Source organism: Podarcis bocagei, assembly GCF_964188305.1.
Source record: "Podarcis bocagei genome assembly, chromosome: 4".
Lineage (NCBI taxonomy): Eukaryota > Metazoa > Chordata > Lepidosauria > Squamata > Lacertidae > Podarcis > Podarcis bocagei.
Genome location: NC_138128.1, coordinates 45,373,042 through 45,395,586, shown reverse-complemented (window position 1 = coordinate 45,395,586; position 22,545 = coordinate 45,373,042). Strand labels below are relative to the sequence as shown.

Below are 22,545 nucleotides of genomic sequence, written 5' to 3'. Positions count from 1 at the left end.
TCAGGTCCTCATTTTTCCAGTACTAAAACGAGTTATTCACATTTCCATATTAGTCTGAGATTTTCCTTTTAAAAGCCAGCTTGAAATTTCATTTTATTGCAAATTTATTCAATTAGACACATTTTTGCAACACAATTTCCCCCGATGTACAAGGCACAACGATTCCAACATTTTCCAGATCAAACATTTCCAAATGGATTTGGTGTTATTTTTACAGACAGCCATAAATATGGTGGAACAATGGGGTTAGAGGACTCTGTTTATGAACTCTGGATAGGAATACGTGGGTTTTTTAAAAACAACAACAACAACCTTGGCATTCTTTTTTGTTTTTAGAGTGTGTTGCTAGTTGTGCGTTCTTCCAGATGTATACACAGAGCGAGAGACTCAACAGATGCATAAAGCTGTTCAGTGTTATTATTGAGCCATGGTCTAAACAGGTAAATTATACCCCAGTAACAGATTTGCTATGAGACAGGGGAACCATAAGAAATATTGCTACAACCATCATCAGTGCCCATATCATAGCCCCATTTCCGGCAATGACAAAGTGCTGAGTTATTGTCTTGGCTCGAAAGGCAACGAGTTTGTAAACTCTCTTGTTTGTGCCACTTTCCCAGCAAAATGAAAAATCATTCATCATCACTAGGTAGGTACACTGTCAGAGCAAGGAGCAGAAAGCAAAAGGGCCAGAAAGACCAAACGAAGCTATTGGATGCTGGCCAGATTTGAGAGAGAGGCTAAGTGGCCAAACAGGTTGCAGGGCTGAAGTGTTAAAGGCTCCTCCAGATGAGCTATTTATTGATCATTTATCCTGATTTGCTCACAGAAAGCTGACAGGGAGGTTAGATTGTAACTGTCCAATAAGGTTATAGGACAATAAGCGTTCCGTCTTACATTTACCTTTGATTTGTTTGTGGAGTGTTTATGCATCCCACACTTTTCCGTGAATCTCCCTGTCACTTTCACGACCACAAAAATCCATTTCTTTCTTTCTTTTTGGCTCTTGGGCGACAAAGCACTTTCATCCAAACAGGCACTGATTGGAAATGAAGCAAGCAAGGCCAGCCCCAAAACATTTGCCAGCACCAAAAGCATTGAAAGCAGGATCAGGTGTGACTGCCCCAATAGCATCACAAGCACAAATCATCACAAATGTGCAATAATAAAAAAGGACTCCAGGAGGGGCCCTGATTGTGACAATCAAAAATGTCCAAGGTAGGGAAGACATTTTGCCCTATTTCTGCTGCAGAAGTTGTCTCTCTGACCCACCATAACCACACAATTTCTGCCCTCCCATCTATGTCTTTCTCATTGCCGGGACATTCTTTCCAGATTGCGCCAGTAAAATCACCCCACACCCATTTATGTGAGCTACCATAGCAACATTTTACCAGCCCCACTATATCATCAACACTCTCCACACCCAGTATACCCATTCTCACCTTATTCCCAGGTATCTGTTGTCACCTGGAGAGCAATACATGTGGGCCACTTATTAATGCTGCTTTGCAAGCATTGGGACCCTCACTATTGCAAAGGCCACTAAGATCAAAGTAAATGTCAGGAGGATGAAAAAGAGCATTCTAAGAAGGCATAAGGGTAGATAATCTGAAGCTGCTGGGGCACTCAGCTCTGCCTAAGAGCTCCACCCACCCTCTCCACCTGCATCCCTCTGCCATCAGAGATCTGGTACCGGTAGATGGTCACATGAGGCTTTTTTCTTGGTGGCACTTAGCTTTTGGAATGTCCTTCCAAGGGAAGTAGTAGATAGGTAGCCGTGTTGGTCTGCCATAGTCAAAATAAAAAAATTCCTTCCAGTAGCACCTTAAAGACCAACTAAGTTAGTTCTTGGTATGAGCTTTCGTGTGCATGCACACTTCTTCAGATACACTCATACCAAGTGTATCTGAAGAAGTGTGCATGCACACGAAAGCTCATACCAAGAACTAACTTAGTTGGTCTTTAAGGTGCTACTGGAAGGAATTTTTTTATTCTTCCAAGGGAAGCTCACTTAGCCCCATCATCTACCTCCTCCTTTTTTACCCAGCTAGTGAAAATGCTGTTTTAGGGTGTCTTCAGGATAAGTAACAACTGAGGGTGTCTCCAGAGACAGTCGCTGTTTTGTGGGATGGATTCAAACATGTACCAGAATTTTAAGTTTGCTCAGTCAAAGTGGATCAAAAGGCTCTGTCGCCATGTAGACACCCCGCAAACAAATCAGGATGAGTGCAGGACAAATGCTCATTGTAATATAACTGCCCTGCAAATAAAGCAGAACAGTTGCTCAATATAATCTGGCCTCTATGCAAGCAAATCAGGATGAATGGTTGATAAATCAGCAATCTCTGAAATAGCCTTGAAAATAGATCTGGATTATTTCCTGGCACTTGTTATGGTGTTCCTGCCAAAGTGATGTGTCTCTTTTGTTTTGTGGTTCCTTTAATATTTGTGTTTGCTTTTATTTTGTTAAATTGTTTGAGGATGTGCTTTGATATTGTGCCTTGGTGGTCTTGAGGGACAGAAAGGCAGGATGAACAATATTTTCAATTAAATAAACTGCTATCAGGACTTCTCAGCATGTGCTATGTCTGTTGTTCTTGGCTGAGAGGATAACAGAACACCAGACCAAAAGGCAATGCCCGCGGACCAGTTTCACCTGCTTTAGCCACACCTGGTTGAACCTGTTTCATTGTTGGTGTCCATTCCAAAGAGCAGAAGAGGTGTTGCACTCCCATTGCTGCATGGAAGGAGTACACTTGGTGGGCTGGTTTTGTGTGTTATTGTTGTTGCTGGCATCCATCTGTCTTGAGAGACAATGGAGTGTGCCTCTGGGTGTGAAGGCAAACTGCTGGCGATTCACAGCACCTGTTGTAGCTGCAGAGACTGGTAACTCACAATGTTGCCTCCAGTGTTGTTTCTGCTGTGTTAGCAACACCAAAGTGACCTTCCTGGGGCGCAAGCCTGGGCAGTGTGTACGGAGTCCTGGGCTGCCCAGATGACAAGGCCTCCCACTCTCAGCCTCACTGATGTGGTCCAAAGGAAAGCAGAGAAATGTGTTTGGCATCAGCTTGGATGCAGGAGTTGACAGAAGGAGACGTACAAGACACCATCCAACTGTCTTAGGGATTCCACTCTGGATTTTTGTAGGGTTTACGCCTTAGCTTTCATTATCCAGAAGATGTCCCACAAGATTTTTCCTCAGGTTCACTCCTGAGGCCTTTCTCATGAATGAGTATAGACACAAAGCAGTGGGGGTTTAGGACCAGAGATTTCCTTCTGTTGTTGTTTTCCAGTACCAAGAAAGTGATGGTGTTCTTATCAAGCATCACAGAATGGGGAGCTAGTATTGGTGAATATTGGAAGAGAAACAGGGAGTTTAAAACCGTCATCCAGACGAGACTGTGCACACCTTCACCTTTTTAAATTTTTTGTACCCCTTTCTAGCTCCATGGCCCCTGGGCAGACACTGGCAAAGAGAAGGAAACTTGTTGGAGAACATGTCAAAATGCCCATATGAGGTTTTTACACATTGGATAGCACACAAAGTTGCCTAGGCCAACACAGTTACGTGAGAATCCTGCCCTTTGCCACTTTCTTTTTTAAGAATGTAAGAATTGTTTTGGGAGATCTACGTCCAGCTATTCCAGTATTCTGTCTGCGGCAATGACTGTCCTAGGGAGCTCATAAGCAGAGCATAAAAGCTGATGGCCCTTTTTCTGATTGCTCAGCATCTGGAAATCAGAAGCTCTGTTGTCTCTGAAGATGAAGCTTTAATTCAGTTCTCGTAGTAGCTAATGGCCACTTATTAGGTCCATCCTTTTAGGAATTTATCCAATCCTTTTTTGAAGCCATCTTAGCTGGCTTTAAAACTAGTACATCCTAATGCTAGCTTTAAAGAACCAGCTAAAAAACAAACGAACAACTAGCTAGTGAATATCCTACAGCAGCCTTCCACAGCCTGATACCTTCCTGGATGCTCTTGGCCAATGGTCAGGATGGCCAATGGCCAGCCCATAGCAATAGTTTTGGCTTGGGATTGGCTGAGCAGTAGAAAGAGCTGATTGGCCAGAGAATAGGAGATTGACAGAAATGGCTGCAGCAGTTCAAACTGGAGGCTTGGGAGAATGTAGGGAGCAATAAATAGTGGGGGGTTTTTGGGGGGTGTTAGTTTGGAGGAAAAAATAATTTCTTTCCCTTTTAAACTCCATGTGATGGGACAGTGCACCCAATAATTGACCAGTCTCCACTCACTATTTAGTGGTACTGGACACAATCCACCCAAAGTCAAGCATTTGTCTGTGCAATTTTATACATGTCTACTCAGATGGGTTCAGTGGGGCTTACTCCCAGGTAAGTGGATATAAGGTTGCCACCTTAAAGCCATTTACAGTGCAATCCTATGCACATTTGTTCCGGAGCAAATTCTTCAATGGGGTTTATTCGCAAGTAATTACGCATAGAATTACAGTATTAAACATTGATTTTGGTAGAAATCCCATGTACATTTACCTGAAAGTAAGTCCCACTGTGTTCATTGAGGTTTACATCCAAGTAGGTAGGCCTAGCATGGCAGCCGTATTTTACTGTGCCTGGGTTGTGCCCCTTGGTTTCATTATCTTAACTCTTTATAAATTTCACTGGTTTCCCCTTTAACTATATTTTCTTTATCTCCCATTTTTATAATTTTTTAAATATTTTGTATATTCTTTGCATTTGTTTTCCCTTTACCACTTCTTTGTCCGTTGCACCAGTTGTATATAGTTAAACCAAGTTATTTTACTTCCTGTTAGAGCTTCTCTTATTTGTTCTTTGCTTCTCATTTTCTCCACCCATTCAATTTTTAAAAATACTTTATTGAAATACTTTAAAAAGAAACAAACAATAAACCACAATACAATACAGGAACAACATCAAAGAACAAACAAGAAAAAGTATCACATATTCCTTTGACTTCCATTCATCCCACTATGTTTTCTAGGCTTCATTTTAATTTCACACTTTGTATTATCACTTCTTAATGTTTAAAATCACTTAATTTATTCATGTTCCATATTGCCTGCAAGGTTCAGTCTAGACTCATCAAAGCGTTTAGGTTTTTACAATGTAGCTGTAAATATTCTTTAAAGACATTCCATTCTTTATTTAATCTCTGTTTTGAATCATCTCTTAAACTTCCAGTCATTTTGGCTAGTTCTATATATTCTATCATCTTCATCTGCCAGTCTAATTTGGTGGGTATCACTTCTCCTTTCCAATATTTTGCTATCAAAATTCTAGCTGCCGTTGTTGCATACATGAAAGTTCTTCTTAAAAAATTTGGTATTTCATTATATACGATTCCCAACAGGAAGGCTTCTGGGGTTTTTTGGAATGAACATTTAAAGATTTGTTTAAAGTTCATTATATATAATGTCCCATAGTTCTCTAACTTTCACACAGTTCCACCACATATGTATCATTGTACCTTCTGACTTCTTACACCTCCAGCAAACATTCGATTTTTTTATATACAATTTGGCTAATTTGGCTGGAGTCAGGTACCAATGATAAAACATTTTCATCAGATTTTTTTTTTTCAGATTATAACATGCAGTGAATTCTATGTCTACCTTCCAGAGTCTTTCCCACGAATCCATTTGGATATTATAACTGAAGTCCTGGGCCCATCAAACCGTAACTGATTTTACCACCTCCCCCTTAACTTCCCAAACAAGGAGGAGTTTATACATCTTGGATAAAGGTTTTTCTTTCTTTAATCTTTTCTCCACCCTTTGCTTTATTTTAAATATTTGGTTTTACTGTCTGTCTGCATTATTTTGTTTTTCATAAGTTCTTTTGTAAGTCGCTGTGAGTTGCCATGGCAAAAAAGGAACTAATAAATCCAGTAAATAAATAATCATAAATGTATGGCAACCTGAGTGAAGAGTATGTTCACATTAATGCCTTGAAACACAGTGAGGTCATTCCCCTACCCCACTGCATTTCAAGCCACTTTTGCACAAAGTTGTGCACTGTGCACATGAAAAGGGGGGCAGGGAGGTCTTCACTGGATGTACAGACCTTTTTGGGATCCCCACCCATGCAGCCCCCCCCCCCCGGCACTCCTGTTCACTAAGCTGTCATCTGTGTTAGTATGCTCACCTGTGCCAGTGCAATGGCTACTGGATATGTTCAAATTACCACTTGCTCCACATCCAGTTTTGTAATTGGATTGAAGGTGGTTTGAGAAGAAAAACACATCACACAGGAATATTTGCCAAGAAACTACAGGATCGATATGGATCGTGTGAATGCAGCTTAAAAAATGAGCAGTGCAAGTGCATTGGATGTGGAATAAGCAGTAATGGGAGCCCCTCCAGTGCCATATAACTAGCAACAGCAGGTGGGTAGAGACCTTGTACAGTATTCAACTGCCATGTCTCCCATCAGTACCAAGATTTCTGCTTCTGCAATCTCCTCACCCTACACGTGCCTCACAGCCTCCCTAAATCTGCTCCAGAGGGTTGGTGGAGCCCCTAGAACAGATTTAGGGGGCACGCATGGAGTAGCAAGGGGAAGAATGTTTCCTTCCTCCAGCAGAAATCCTTGCACTGATGAAATGTTCACATAGCACTACTTTGGATGCTCCCCATAGCTCAGTAGCAGAGTGCACTGTGCAAAAGGTCCCAGGCAGGTTGAGTCCCTGACATTTCCAGCTACAATGGCCTCAGGTAAACAAATAAAGTAAATGATATCAGATAAATTATATGAAGGGTCTGTGCCTGAGACTTTGGTTACTATGCTGCCCATCAAAAGAATCTGGCCTGGTAGAAGGCAACTCCATTGTTGCTCTGAAGTTGTGTTTTGTGCACATAGGTGTGCACATTGGTACACCTTAAATTCCATGGGTGAAGCAGCCCTTAACTTCCTAGGCTCAGGAGCAGACCAGTGGTTATCAACCTGTGTGCCGTGGCACCCTGGGGTCCCTTGAATGATGGTCTGGGGTGCCGTGGGCAACACTGGCTTCTGTCCCTCTTTCCTTCCCTCCCTCCTCTGATGCCCTCTTGCATCTCTGCCTCCCAAAGGCTTGCATAGCTGTTTGTGCAGCAGCCCTGGCTACAAGCTCCCCAGGTGAATGGTGCCTCTGGGGCTGGCCATGGGGTGCTTCCAAGGCCCCTGTGGGGCAGTGTGATGAGGCACCTCTCTTTGGGGCATGGGGGAGGCAGCTCAGAAATCAGGGGTGGCAGCTGCGGCTGCCCAGAGGACTCCCAAAAAGAGAGGAGAGGAGGCTGAGGGAACACTCCACAAGTAAGGGTTTTCGAAAAAGGGCGAGAGGCTGCCAGCTCTGCATAACTGGCTCCTGAGCCCCACAGGGGTGTCACAGGAAGAATGTAGTTGGCTAAGGGAGCCATGAACTCCAAAAGGTTGAAAACCTCTGACTTAGACCTTACTCACTGGATGCTGAGCCCTTGAGAATGTCCCCAAAGATTGTGGGGTGTAGCATACCTGGGTGTGTTCCTCCCAGGACACTGCAGCCCCAGCCTTGTGGTTCCCAGCTGTCCTGGACTGGCTATATCAGACAGTCCCACACATCGTGGCTCAGTTTTTAATTACAAGTGCTCGGATAGGCAGAAGAGATGGCACCCGCTGGTTTTGCATGTTAATGAGGGTGCTTAATATTCATGAGTCAATATTTTAGGGCGGCGAATGGCTGTGCAGTAGGTGCACATATGAATGGGAGTTTATCATGATTAGGCAAATCAGGAGGGAGAGCGAGCGGCAGGGGAAGGGAAGATGAATTTCTCCAATAAAATTAACTAAGGCCGCCACGGCATGCTGCTCCCCTCCTTCTCCTTCCCGTGTGCTTTGCTGAGCTCTCTCTTTCCTCAAATTTATGAGGCCAATTACAGAGATGAGCTTGGAAGTTTCTGGGAACTTCACTAAGTGCAAACGGCGCTCCCTGCTGTTCCCATCAAATTAATTAACCGAGTGCTATTGATGGCTGTCCGGCTCCGGCGAGAGATTTAGCTGCAGGGAAACGCCGGCGTAGGATTCATGGCGAACGGCACCATTTGGAAACAGGAAGATCCTGGCTTGTGCTGCTGCCACTGGGAAGCTGCATGGCAGTGGGGTGGCCCAGGAAGAGCAGCCTGAGCTGCAGGAACCAGGAACTGCTGCTTCAAAATGGAGAGGTGACCCAGGAAATGATCTGATGGCAATGGTGGCTGGCGCCCATTGGGTCTGGTGGGGCAGAATGCAGGGAGCCCAACAGTAGGTGGCGCCAGAGCCAATGGCAGGCAGTGCAGGCTAATTCTTGCCCCCATCTTCCTCCTTGCTGAGTTCTACCAGGTGCAACACTGAGACTAGGGGGGAGGAGGAAGCTGGCAGTTGCTGCTGCCTCTTGGACTGGTTACAGGTAAGAAGGGAAGGCAGGTGAGGGCTGGCTGAGGTTGGTGGGGCAGTGCCTCATTTGGCTTAGTGGGTCACCTTCCACTACTTGAGGGTGGAACATGACAGATACTTTGCTGAAGCTAAGAAGGTGTCAAGGTTGCTTTCCAGCCAAATAAATGCACATGGAGGAGAGTGAAGTATTTGTTATCAACGGTAACACTTAGGTGGAATCTACACACATATTAAAAAACGTTCTGAAAATTGTTTTTTTTAAGTAAAAAAACAACATTGAATTTTCCATAAGGCTCACCATTGCCATCTAGTGTCACATTGTATATTGCACTTAAAACACACTTAAAACGTTTTATTCGCAGCTGTATAGCTGAGTCCTTATAGTCACTTCTACAGCTCTGGATACCTATGCCCACCAGTCTAGTGTCTAGGCAGCTATTCCCAGCTCCGCCCTCTATGTAGCAGTTGCAGCAGCAGGGAACCAGTCCCCTCCACCAGTTTATGTACCTTCCCCTGATGAGCTGCACACACGCAGCCAGAGACTGTGCCTGTGTGGCAACTTCCTCTGATCATCCCTTTTCAATCCCCTCCTGGTTCTGGGAGACAGTGGTGCAGGAGAAGGTGGGGAAGCAGCTGGCCCTTCACTTGCCTAACCTGCCTTTTCCTATTCTTCCGACCCATCCTATGCTCCAGCTCTGAAGCTTCCCCTTTCTCCAGCTCTTGCCTCTTGTCCAGAACAGTTCACCACAAATCGCTGATCCCCTTTCAAGACTCCAGCCCCACTTTCCCTGGTGCACACTCTTCAGCATTCTGCCAGTCCTTGATAGCAGGTGATGGGCCCTACCTTACAGAGCCTACAGTCACTCTGGAGACTTGTTCTATTCGTTGAGGTGGAGGGGGGGCTTCTCAGAGCTGCACCGGGGATAGCCTTTGCCTAAGATAGCAGATCGGCTGTGCATCAGGAATGAGGGAGAGCAGCAGAAAGAGGACCCTGCTCCACAGCCTTAGGCAGCCCCAGTGGGAGATTAATGGTCAATGCCCAGTTCATCAGAATCCTAAGGCCCTTAGCACAGCAGCCTTCTCCAACCTGGTGCCCTCCGGATGTTTTGGACTGCAACAGCCCCAGCCATAGTGGCACACCAAGTTAATGTAGACTTGCCAAGAGTATTGCATTGGGTTGCGACCTTTTTAAAGAAAAGGGCTAGCAGGGGATTGGCAAAGGTATTGATTTTGGTTTCTCTCTTGTCATTTTTGCAATCTTAAATTCAATTCTCCACATTTACACATCAGCATGTTTTTTAAAAAACAAGTTTTCATGAAAATTCATCAGAATTGTAGTGCAACTTTCTCTCAATATATACTTTTGGTATGCAATGTTTCCTTGTGTACATTTTTTTGCAAAGCATTTTTCCTTAATATAATGTGTTATTTTTACTAAAATATGCATTTATATTCACATCTAGTATATACATTACAGAACAAGCTACACGGCTGGGGAACTGAACTGCAAAATTCAGAGATGGGCAGATTTCAAAGGATAGCTGTGTTTCAGTCTGCCCGTTTCAAAAAAGTGTGAATTAGGTAAGATCTCCTTTAAATGCAAACTGAATCAAATTTCTCCCCCATCCTTTGGACTAACACAATGACAACAACATTTATTGCAAGGTAGGAAATGTCACCTTGCAGTATTTTTTGAAAGTGGAGCGCGTGGCTAATGCAAAGGTTCTTAAGATGAAAGCAATATGCAGTGCTGGATATATGCAGGAGCAGAAGCAGCAGTTTTCTCTGGGACTGGAGTTGTAAGTGTTGTTACTCCACCCCAGGAAGCCCCAATTCCCATTTCCTTGGGCTTCTTCGGCAACTAATCTGCTGCAGCATTTAGCTGAATTTTAATTTTCAGGATCATCAGACTCACAGTCTATGCGCAGGGGTAGGAACTTCCCAGAAAAAGAATAACCCAGCACCAGAGGCCACCTAGTGAGAGCCTGATACCCATCTTAAATTTCTGAACGTGCTTGCAGAGGCACAAACTATGTGGCTCATACCTGCTCCTAATGCCATAAATCAGTGGAGCAAAGTCAACATCTCTTAAATTCACATTTTTCCATTTGAGAAAAGTAGTAGTCTAGAGAGAACCTGGCATTTAGACTGGTCCTCCTTCTGGTCTGGCTAGCTGCCCCTGACACTCTGGGAGAGTTGACCTGCATGGGCAGCTTCATAAATACCCCCAGCAGTTAAGTGTTAAGAATCCTCTACCTCCTTACTTTTCAATGTCTACCACAGGCCAAAACATAATTCATGATTACTGAATCTCTGAGGTAGAATTCACCTGCTCTTTATGTGTTCATCCTTTTCATCCTATTTCCTAGGCTTTTCGTTTCATTTATAACAAACTGCATTTACCAACCACTAAATGAACAAACGTACCAGAATGTGTCATGAAATTCTTCCACACCCTATTCCAGAAGGTTTCACAAAGTCACTTACAACCCACACATTATCACCCTGTGAAACTTTAACCGCTTTATCCAAGGGTCTCCTTCTACAGAAGTCCATGCATTGAAGGAGGTTGACAATTATGCTCTGTGTGTGTCAGTAATTTGTTTGAATTTACACAAAACACCATGTATAATTGTGAGATGATATAATTGCAAGAGACGTGGATTTCTTCCATGCTCAGCTGCACGGTGCGCCATTCCTGGGCAAACATTCCAGGTTGTTCAGACGCATCTCAGAAGTGATATTTTGCTCATCTAACTTTATCTCAGCGGAAGAGGCCTTTGCACAATAAATTACGATGACAGGCAGGTAATCTAGGGGCTATAGGAGGTCATAAGCTGAACATGAGTCAGGCAGGCGATGCTGCTCCCAGAAAGGCAAATGCTCTTTGGAAGATGCCTTAGAAGCAACGCGGTACTGGAGGCGCAGGCCTGCTTTACGGCGCTTGTGCCCACAAATGGAGGGAGAAAGCACCCAGCTTTGATAGTCATGTTGTGAATGAATATTAACACACTGAAATAAATTCAGAGGGGAAAAGCAGTGGGATGCAAGACATGCGGAGAGGTTGAAGACAATAAAACATATTTATTGTAGACAAAGGCAGATTAAGTTGGAACGTGGCTTTAAATACTTATAAGCTGCTCTCAATGAGCGGGAATGACAGCTATGCTTCACTGTGACAGAAGAAAGGGTGAAAGCAACAGTTTCATGGTGCAGTGGTAGGTATTTAGTGGAACTCGAATAATAAAACAGAAACGAGCAATGGGACAAGTTACCGAGAAAAGTTAGGGGATAACCTTTCATTTTCCAAAATATTTTCCCTAACTTTTATCAGAAAAAGAAGTATAAGCGGTGGTAGTCAGGAATGTCTTGGAATCCCTGCTTTAGAGCAGTTGGACGAACCTTTTAGAGATCCCTCAGACTGAGGTGGTGTGTATGCTGCAAAGCCATAGAAGAACAGAAAATTCAGAATAGGTCCCTGGCCATCTGAGAACTTCACTTTTCTTCCCCTTGTTAGAAGCAAGTTTCTAGCCTATATGGTTGTGAATATATGGTTTCCCTCCCACTGGGAACCATGGGAAATTCACAGGCTTTAAAGCAGCTCCAGAGATTATCTAAATTTTTTTCTGGCTGGGGAAAGAAACTGGAATGGCTTGCAGTTCTCCAGCATGCACCCCAAACTGCCCCAAAGTGGATCACCCTCTCTAACATCAGAACTCTGCTTCCTTACTGAGAGGAGAGCTGGTTTGTCCTACAGCTCCTAAGGTGCCTTCCCAAGAGCCATAGTATTTCATGCACAGGGACTTTCCTGGCCACCGAAATAGTCCTGCAGGCTACGAAAGAGTGGAACCTTCTGAGACATCATAGAAACACGCACTAGAGATTCTGCCTATAAAAAGGGAGTTAGCAGAACATGTCATTACATGTCTTGACCACAAGAGGACCCCCTTATTACACACAATGTGCATGATCTGAATTGGGGAGCCAAGCAACTTGAATGGAGGTGCATGAAAATTGCTTGTGTCAACCCAGGATAAAAAGGGAAACTAGTAGCTCTCGATGGTACAGGGTGAGCTTACCAAGGACCAAGCAAATAGTGTAAAACCCAGCCCAGGAAACATCCTCTTCCAGAGGATGTTGGACTCCAAGTCCCATCTGTCTCAGCCAGCAAAGGCCACCGTCAGGGATGGAGTTCCCCATCCCGGTTATAACGTATGAACACTGGACAACTGCTGAGATGACAAATTTAACTAAGATTGTTCAAATTGTAAGAGGGAAGAGGAACAGTTGCTGTTTTGAGAACTGCATGATGTCTTTTGTAAATTATTATTATTGTAATTGTAAACATCAGTACAATCTTGATGTAAGCAGATGTAGTTGTCATATTGTATAATGTCTTATATACTTGTGCTCATTCAAGATTGTGAGAATACATGTTCTGATGTAAAGTCAAATGGACGAGAGGTGTGGATTAGCTGTAATTAAGGAGGCTGGTGGAGCAAAAGCTTCTTCTCCCCACTTGCTTCCCCCCCAAACCTCTTGGAGGGGAGGCTCCAGAATAATAATAAATTATTATTATTATTATTTATACCCTGCCCATCTGGCTGGGCCTCCCTAGCCACTCTGGGCAGCCCCCAACAAAGTATCAAAACACAGTAATGCATCAAACATTAAAAGCTTCCCTAAACAGGGCTGCCTTCAGATGTCTTCTAAAAGTCTGGTAGTTGTTCTCTTTGACATCTGGTGGGAGGGCGTTCCACAGGGCAGGCGCCACTACCAATAAGGCCCTCTGCCTGGTTCCCTGTAACTTGGCTTCTCGCAGTGAGGGAACTGCCAGAAGACCCTCGGTGCTGGACCTCAGTGTCCGCGTAGAACGATGGGGGTGGAGACGCTCCTTCAGGTATACTGGACCAAGGCCGTTTAGGAATGGAATGTGGAAGGGGGTCTGAGGAGCTACTGGGTAGACTCACCCAGAATTGTCCTTTGCCCAAGAGGGCCCCCAAACACCTGGAGAAGCAGGTAGTTGCATGGAGGAGGGGGGAACTTTCCTTCTGTTACCTTATCTTAAGATCCAAGTTATTCGTCTGTACTTCAGAAATCATGCCACCAGTTTACTAATCTCAAGCACAGATCCCAGCACAACTGGATACTGTGACCTCAAATCATGGAGGCCCACTTTTTTTTTTAGTCTCTCCTATGAAGCAATTACGTTAACTTAAATGCCATGCCAGATTGCTCAAAGTAGACAGCACTACAAATCTGGCCTTTCCCCCATAGCTCACCATGACATAAACCGGTTGGTCTAGTTCAGGCAGCAGCTCCAGAGTGATGAGCTGCAAAGGAAGGAAAGGCTCTTGTACCTTTAAGAGAAGAGGGGTTTGGGGCAGGTGGTTCTAGTCGTGCAGAACCAAAAGAGAGCAACACTTACTCAACACTAATATTTAATGGCACAGGAGCTCATTCCTCCCATGCCTCCTGTCACCCTACAGGTAGGCAGCATTTCTGTAGGTGTCTGTCCTCCAGACCTTTAGCAACACAGACTGAAATATTCAGTGTAGGGCGTATGGCTTCTCTCTGCATTGCAGAAGTGAGGATCCGACCAGCAGGGCTCAAAACAGGGATGGGCAACCTGGGATAAGTCAGTTGGTAGAGCACGAGACTCTTGATCTTAGGGAAGTTTAAAATGTTTGATATTTTATCGTGTTTTTAATATTCTGTTGGGAGTTGCCCAGAGTGGCTGGGGAAACCCAGCGAGAAGGGCAGGGTATAAATAATGTATTATTATTATTGATCTCGGGATCAAGAGCTCAAGCCCCATACTGGGCAGAAGATTCCCGCATTGCAGGGCAGGGACTAGGGAACTAGATAACCCCTGTGGCTCCTTCCAACTCTACGATTCAATTAATGTAATTGCACCACAACTCCCATCAACCCTGACCACTTGGTCATACTAGCTGGGACTGATGGGAGTTGGAGTCCAACAGCACCTGGAAGTCCAGAGGTTCCTCATCTTTACCTTAAGCACTGTGTTTTGAGAGTGCAGACATTCAGGAAGGAGGGTCCACTTGAAACTGTGGGACCTGGAGTGTATATTTAGAGAGACACCTGGAGGAGGAGGTGGTGGGGTTGTCCTTCTGACTTACAGCAACACCCATGTGAACCTGCGCTGCCAGTAAAACATCCCCAGGTCTCATTACCCTAGCAAGCATAAGCAGCATCTCCTTGAAGAGCTGGGGAGGGGAGGCCTGTGATACAGTGAAAATGCAACTAGTGGCTAATGACTTTGACAACTACATGTGATCTAGCACTGTGAATTTTCTCACAGGGGCCAAGTCTCCCTTCTGCTCTCGCCACAGGCCAAATCTCTGAGAAGAAGAAAAAATCCATTATAAAAGAAGATTACAGTCATCAGGGTTGAATTGAGACCCCCCTCATAAACTACAGTGCAGAGGCTCCATTGAGGTTTAGAGAAGCTGCAAGTATGCTGCTGCCCCCAAACTCTTACCACCTGGTTGCCCAAGTGCCCACCCCAGTCATTGTAAAAGAAACAACACCGGGGGGGGGACCCCTTCCCTGCAGGAGCAGGAGGCTTTGATGATTTGGAGCTGTGGTTAGTGCCTGGGTGTGAATTGTGGCTCCCTGCCACCAGCACAAAGCTACTGACAAAGGGCAGGGAAAGCGCTGTGTCTTCTGAACTCAGATCAAGGGGGGAAGAGCGCTAACAGGATTGTGGTCCAGCAGTTCCTCTAGCTTTACCTTTAGGCAGGCCAGGAATTGCCCTCCAAGCCGCACTGTGACCAACATATCCTACTGAGCTTGTCTTCTAAAGCAACAATACAGTAAGTCAAGATGGAGAGCACTTCAAACGCTTTTACTTTCCCATTAACAGTTCCATCACTCGCCAACAGGCCAATACACAGAATCCTATTGCAGACCAGCACTGATCTGAATTAGTCCAATTACTGTATAAAGGTTCTTGTTCTACATCTCCATGACAGATCAAAGCGTCTATTGGCTCCTCAATAATATTATATTGGGGGAAAGTTCTCCCCCCCCACACCTCATACCAGATCAAGCCACCTTTCAATTTAGTTGCTAGGTAGGTTGTATTCCTTCTCCCTTTCCCCTCAAGTTCTTCACTGCACCAGCAATTTCAAATTCCTCTATGGGAGCATTACACAGCATCCAGGCGGTACTTACAGCGAACATGGAGGCAGCTTTAGAATGCCATCCGTGTTGAATCATTAGTCCAACCAAGGATCTAATTCATAACAGAACTTAAAACATGTTAACAGGTTTTATTGTCTTTCAAAAATCACAGCAATCCTTTGTTTCCAAAAGAACAGAGCACAAGGGGACCTTATTGTGCTGATCCCTAAGTGATACACTGCAGAGGTACAACATGGAGGTGGGCAAAGGAGCCTGTGCAGCTAAGGGGATAGCTACAGCTCACTAAGGTGTATTTCCCTAAGGGTCACCTAGTCTAACACAAGAACTGGGAAGGGCCCACGACTCAGTGGCAGAGCACCTGTCCTGCAAACAGACGGTCCCAGGCCTTCGGTTCCTAGCATCTCCTACTTAAAAGGATCATGTAGCAAGAGACTGGGAATATTCCTGCCTGAGACCCCGAGAGCCACTGCCAGTCAGAGTAGACATTATTGGGCTAGGTGGGAAAATAGTCCGATCTGATATTAGGCAACTTCCAATAAGTTCTGACTCATCAGCTAAGGCAAAGTGTATTCTGCTGTTTACATCCTAATCAAGCCATACAGATGCAGGATGTGGTAAAGCACTGTGTCACAGTTCAGCACCCTGAGAACTGCAGCTTCATTTTTAAAAGGGGGGGGGGGACAAGTTTCAAGCCTTTAAGGCTGTGAAGACATGTTTGAAATAGTGCAGGTAGCGCTTTGAGGAGTCTCAGTAATGTACGGGTGTTTCAGCAGCATTTCTGGGTAGATGGACCTCAGTGAGTGTATTTTTATATTGTAAACGCCCTGTGATCCTTGAATGAAGGGCAATATAGAAATTTAACAAAGAAATAACAAATTAGTACAGAATTATGTTTACCTTAGCAAAGAAGTTTGATATTTAACTGCAAACTATATCTGAAACGTTCTTGAGAGATGCTGATTCAGCCTCTTCTTGGTACTCAGAGAAGCATATACCCCAAAGTTGTTTTACTGCCTGATTCTTCTTAGTGCTAGAAAAGTACCTCCAAGTTATTCCATCCAAAGCTACCCTCCTGCTGTGTCTTCACTTCATGCCGTTTTCTGCCCCTTCCCTACTGGCTTGCTGCGTTCAGAAGCTCCCTCTCGTTTATTCACCTCCTGAAAGTACTAACAATAAGTTCCAAATCCTGAAACCATACCAAGCTCTACAGTTAGCATAAATTACACAAATAAACAATCCTGTGCCACCATTTGGGGAAGGGTAGGATTCTAAAACCTTTAAAACATTTTCCAAGGCCAGCAGCAGGGTTGGAGGGAGAATATAATTTCAGCTAGAAGAGATTAATCCTGAGATGGAAATCCATGACACTTCATTTCTTGGCAAACAAACCACAAACCCCCTCTCTTAGCAGAAAAGCAGCCTCTCCAAATAAGAGAAGCTAGCAGCCTTAAAAGGATGCTACCTTTGCAAAGGTGAATTTAAAACCCATTCTTAAAAATCTATTCATTCCCCCCACCACTCTTCCTCCGCCTTTACATGGGAGTTTCAATGTGCAAAATCGCTTTACAAATTTTCTCATTCATTCATTAAAATTGGCCAGTGAGGTAGGTTAATTTGCCCTTAGTGCCTCTCTAATGGCAATCCATTAAAAAACTGAATCCATTCAGGGCCTTGGGCTTTTCTTCCCAGTAGCAAAGAGAAGGACTAGCTCCCCTTAATCACACAAGTCCTCCTGTCTTTAGCACCTGCAAGAATTTGCCAAGGAAAGCAGACAAGTCTACAGAGGCTGGAAGGTCCCAAGTGAGTCACATGCAAGCACCATGAGGGCATCCTCAAATAGCTCTCTTCCTGTCCTTTGTCACCAGTCCCTCTCGGGGGGCTCCCGGTAAGGCAGCCCCAGGTGAATGAAGATATCCCTCTCGGTGGGAGTAGACAGGGCCACGCCAGGCACTGTTTTGAGGCCACCGGCTCCACGCACCACCCCGCTGCTGAGGGCATGCTCCGACAGGCTCATGCCCTTGGTCTTGGCCAGAGCTCGCATGGAGCGGTTGAAGTGGGCTGAGCCAGTGAAGTAGAGCAGGGCACAGGCAAACTCACTGTAGGGCACCACAATGATGTCAAGGCGCCGGTGGCGCCGGCCTGGTCCTGGCAGACGACAGACCCCGAGGTATTTCTTTTGGCTTCCATTGTCTTCCTGACTCACCAAATCATCTGTCAGGAAGCCTGTGGGGAAAGGCACAAGTCAGGGAGTTTGGCTGGCAAAGTGCCTGGAACATGTGCAGGGGATGGCGATCAAGATGATCTGGAAACCAAGCCTTATGAGGAGCCATTGAAGGAGCTGGGGATGTTTGGCCTGGAAAGCAGAGGCTGAGAGAAGATGTGACAGCCATCTTCAAATATCTCAAAGGCTGTCACATGGAGGATGGAGCAAGCTTGTTTTGCCCTGCTCTGCAGGGTAGGACCTAAACCAATGAATTCAAGTTACAAGAAAGGAGATTTCAACTAAACATCAGGAAGAACCTTCTGATGGTAAGAGCTGTTCGATAGTGGAACAGATTCCCTCAGGTAGTTGTGGGCTTTCCTTCCCTGGAAAATTTTAAGCAGAGGTTGGGTGCCCATCTGTCATGGATGCTTTAGTTGAGATTCTTGCATTGCAAGGGGTTGGACTAGATGACTTGGCGGGGGGAGGGTCCCAATTCTATGATTCCTTCAAGGATTGTTTTCTGTCCCCACTTAGTGGTAAGCCTGTGCTGGAGGGCCCCCTGCTTGCTAGCATCAGTACTGGGCTCCTGGCTCACCAACACGATTGGTAGGGAGTCTCCTGGGATCTGGCGGACCGCTGTTAAGTACTGGCCTGATTCTGCAGGGGTCTTCTTATGCTCTTATCAAGATTGTGCGTCACCAGGACAATTCATGGTGTTCAACATACAAGAGACCTGAACTACCTGATCATGATCAGCATTCTGGCCTCTCAAAATATATGTTCTCTCCTAAAAGAACATCTGAGACACAGCAGCTAAACCAGTATCTTGGAGAATGGCAAGAGTAAAGCCTTTCACCAAAATTTGGCTAGAGATAGTGCCAACATACAAGGGCAACGGAGCCTCTAAGAGCAAAGAGTCCAAAATGTGAGCAAGAAGCTAATCAAACCTGCTATATTTATTCGGTTGTAGCCTCATATTTACAGTACAATAGGTGAGAAGAGGCTCTGACATTCATACAGAGAAGTATGTCAAGAAACAGAATCACCCATGTTGTTATATTATGGCAGGCACTATAAACCATTCCTTCTTATAAAGTCCTTCATGCAGGGAGCCCAACTATCTACACGGGGGGCGGGGGCGGGGCGGGATGGTTCCTTCCAAAGAAGTCCCAGATACAGGCACTTTTAGTGCTAAGATGAACTGCCAAGACGAGCTCAACATGGCGGTGCCAGATACACATTCTGGATTCCCATTCTGCTGATTTCAGAGTGGTGAAAAGGTTCAACAGTGTGACCCCTTACCCTGCCCTGCCACATTCCAGCCCCACAGGTACCCTCATACCACTTTTCCGGAGGCTATCAAGCAGCTTGCTGAACACTCCTTGGTGCGAGTGCCCATCGGGGTGAGTCACCAGCACGTCCACATCCCCACAGGTGGACTTTTCCCGCCGGAACGAGCCACACGCGACACACACCAGCCCAGGATTGATCAACAGGGCTGCTTCTCTGACCTGCAGTGAAAGACAGTGTAGAGGAACGGGCAGAGGTGTAGTTGCTGATTTCAAGTAACTTTCCATTCCCATCAACTGTGGTGATTCAATTACCCCCAGCAGTGTGGGTAAAACAAAACAAAACAAAACAAAACAAAACAAAACAAAGCATACACCATAATTCAAATTCTTTTGTCAAAACAGCTGGATTCTTTTGCTTGCATGAATCATTAAATCATTAAATTTATTCTGCTTCTGATGGGCATGAGGGAGGGCAAGGAGTCCAGCCCCTTCGCAACAGAAAATTGTACTGAGCCCGACTGGGGTTTGGGAGTTTACTGTAAATGTATCTATATGCTTGCAAATTTAACTTCAAACTCTCACAGTGGTGATAATGAATGCTAAAATTCTCAGGATGCTGAATTACATGAGTTGTTATGTATGCAGGTTAGCTAACTTGTGACCCATTTGTAGTTTGGGTGACAGGTGACAATAACCCTTCCAAACTATGGGATGTTACTCTGCTGCATAAACAAAACATTCTGTCCAAAGCTGTAATGAAGCAGGTTGGAAAAGAGTGGGACCTGGGACCTTTTAGCAGAGAAGGGTGGTAGCAAAATATGTGACGCAGCAGAACCAGTCCTAAAGTCACCAGGACATCCAAAATTCATAAGGGATTAGTATTTTCGGCTGGCGTAAGGCTGGCTGACCCTGGCACTCTCCTCCTGCAGGGCTGGGCCATTTCCCATTTCATGGAAGGAAAACTCTGAAGAGCAAAATGTCCTGCTGGTGCAGCAGCCAAACCCTAGACTGCTGGAAATCACATCCCAGTGGGTGGGTGCCCAAAGAAGAGTCCCTCGCCCAAGAGCTTCTCTGCACCAGCATACTTCTGATGGCTTCGTTTAAAAGCATCGCTTGAAGGTGATTTCAGAATTCAGGATTATGGGTATCACAGTGCCAATAATCCATCTTACTAAACAAAGACATGATTGCTGGTTCAGAACATAGAGAGTGGCATGGGTAGAAGGAAAGGAAGCAGTTGTGGGGCTGGGCGGTGGCGGGGGGGAGGGTCTGAGTGCTCCTTGTCAGTCTCCAGGATCATCCTTCATTAGTGAGGGATAAGCTCATTAACCTTTGCCCTGCAACATTTGGGAACAGCTTTCATGGCTTTTCGAATGCAGATCTGTCCCTCTGCATCCTCAATTAAGTTTTCTTGAAAGCAGCCAGCCCCACACAGCACCTTGGGTCTCAGACGGACAGCAGCTAATCCCCTCATTCTCTTGTCTACTCCCTGAGGTGGGCAAGAAATGGGTAATTCCATCAAACCCACAATAGGTCCACTCCCAAGGGCAGGGGCTCCCAAAAGAGCTTTAATCCTGTGCAAGGAATGATGCCCTACCTGGCAACGATGCATTCTTCAGGGGCAGGCACTGTGACTGAGTGACAGTATCATGCTGCCCAGTGCTGCCATGGTGATTTCAACGTACAGGAGAAGCAGTGATAAAGGATCACGTAACTTCAGCCTATAAGCCGACAACTTGCAACCTGAAAACAATTTTATGAACTGCCTATTGGCTTCTATGAGCACCATCCTGGTCAAACCCACAAAAGGAAGGGAGACCTGTTCAGAAAGTTAGAAAGCTCCCTTTCCCTACCATGGGGGGCACCACAAAGATTTTCAAGGTGTTTTTGCACCACTGCTCTGCCATGATGCAGTCTGAGGGTCCTTTTAGAGAAAGACTGGCCTATCAGGTTGAGAGCTTGCAAACAAAGGGGTGAGAATTGCTGGTTTGTAGCAAAAAAAAAAACCACCAAAAAAACCCACAGGTAAGATTTCTAGGCTCTCTTTAGAGCTGGGATGAGGAACCTGGGGTCCACCAGATGTTGTTGGGTCTCCAAATCCTATCAGCCAATGGTCAGGGATGATGGGAGCCAGAGTCCAACCACATTTGGAGGACCAAAGCTTCCCATCCCAGTTATACATGTTTGCAGAATCTGGTACGTGCCAAATCGCCAACCTGGAGAGAGGAAAGGCAAAACAGGCAGCAGCTTTGCTCATCATCCTTCCCCTTTGAACTGCCAGGAAGTCCAACTATGTGGGACCTACCAGAATCGTGGCTGCCTCAAGAGCTGATTTGATGAGGTGTGTCATGTGACCTGTTAAGCCTCGACATTGCCCTGCCCACAGTCCTCACAGGGGTACTCACTGTCTGCTCAATTTGGGCAGCTTCTTCACGTGGCATGCGCTCCAGCAAGTCCTCATAGTGCTTCAAGCCAATGGCCTGCTGGCTGGTGAGGGAAGCCTTAGTGCGAATGTCATCCAGAGTGCGGAAGCCCTGCCCAGAGGACACACGGGACATGTATAAAGTTCCCTCCTCTAGCACATTAGCAGGTTTTTCCATACCAGTTTCAGCAAGGAAACTAAAGAATTAACTCACATATTGGGTCCTTGTAATGATACCATAATACAAGCAAAACTGCAGCACTTGTTGACAGCAGAGGAGAGAAAATTACCTGCTGGTACCACATCTGAGCAGTCTTGACTCCTGCTCCCCAGATATTGGAAAATACTTCCAGCACTGACACACTCTCACTGATGTGGTCCAGCTTTCGAAGGTGCCCGCTCTCCAGGATCTCCACAATCTTTTCTGCCATCTGCTTCCCAATTCCAGGGATTTTGCAGGCTTCCTGAAAAACAGCCACAAACAGACAGTTGTCCAGAAAAAAGGCTACAATGCTGATTTAATCTGGAAATATCAGCTGCTTCCAGCTTGGAGATGACTAGGCTCAGCTTGGGCAGGGGGGAATTGGTTCTTGACTCCTGAGGGTATCTAACACAGGCCCTCCTTTCCAAGAATCCACCTTCCTAAATTGGGATTTAGAAGTCTATGAATTTTTTGCAAATAAAATCTGATCTTTACTCTTTGACTATAAGATTTTTCTGTCTTTCTCTCAGTGCAGAGACTTCCTCTGCATTCCTTTTAAATGACCAGAAGCATAGTGTAGGCTTTTGCTAATTTCATACTTAAGAAATCTCTCTGTACGGTGGCCCAAGTAGAAATGGAATGATGCTGCCAAGCCCAGGGAAGTTAAAACACAAGCAATTTGGACCTTACAACAATTTGGACCCATTGTGCAACAAAGCTGCTGGCTAGCCACACAGGATGCAGTGCAGCCAGGAGTTGCAAGTGTGAGGCAGGAGAAGAGTCTAGTTGCCCCATAGCCTTAATGGCTGCTCCCAAGAACAAGTATTTGCTTTAGAAGAGGCTGCTCCCAAGAACAAGGATTTGCTTTAGA

At 45.3% G+C, this 22,545-nt stretch overlaps 1 protein-coding gene and 1 long non-coding RNA gene across 8 annotated transcripts in view; one reads left to right on the top strand and one right to left on the bottom strand.

The window, feature by feature from the left end:
- Positions 1–22,545, bottom strand: part of POLL (DNA polymerase lambda) — a 131,256-nt gene that overhangs the window by 103,960 nt on the left and 4,751 nt on the right. For 4 of the 7 annotated variants that reach the window (XM_081192249.1, XM_081192255.1, XM_081192251.1 and 1 more), the window contains 4 exons: positions 21,763–21,936; positions 21,456–21,584; positions 19,101–19,269; positions 15,664–17,778 (listed from right to left, as the gene is read on the bottom strand). In XM_081192249.1, coding sequence (XP_081048375.1) covers positions 17,414–17,778; positions 19,101–19,269; positions 21,456–21,584; positions 21,763–21,936 — 837 coding nt within the window. In that variant the 3' untranslated portion in view covers positions 15,664–17,413. Of the gene's footprint in view, positions 1–15,663; positions 17,779–19,100; positions 19,270–21,455; positions 21,585–21,762; positions 21,937–22,545 lie in introns of those variants that run through there. The other 3 variants (XM_081192253.1, XM_081192252.1, XM_081192254.1) reach the window with 2 other exon arrangements.
- LOC308586050 lies at positions 12,583–15,423 on the top strand. The gene is made up of 2 exons (XR_014007731.1): positions 12,583–13,328; positions 13,419–15,423. It is a non-coding gene; the product is annotated as an uncharacterized lncRNA (long non-coding RNA).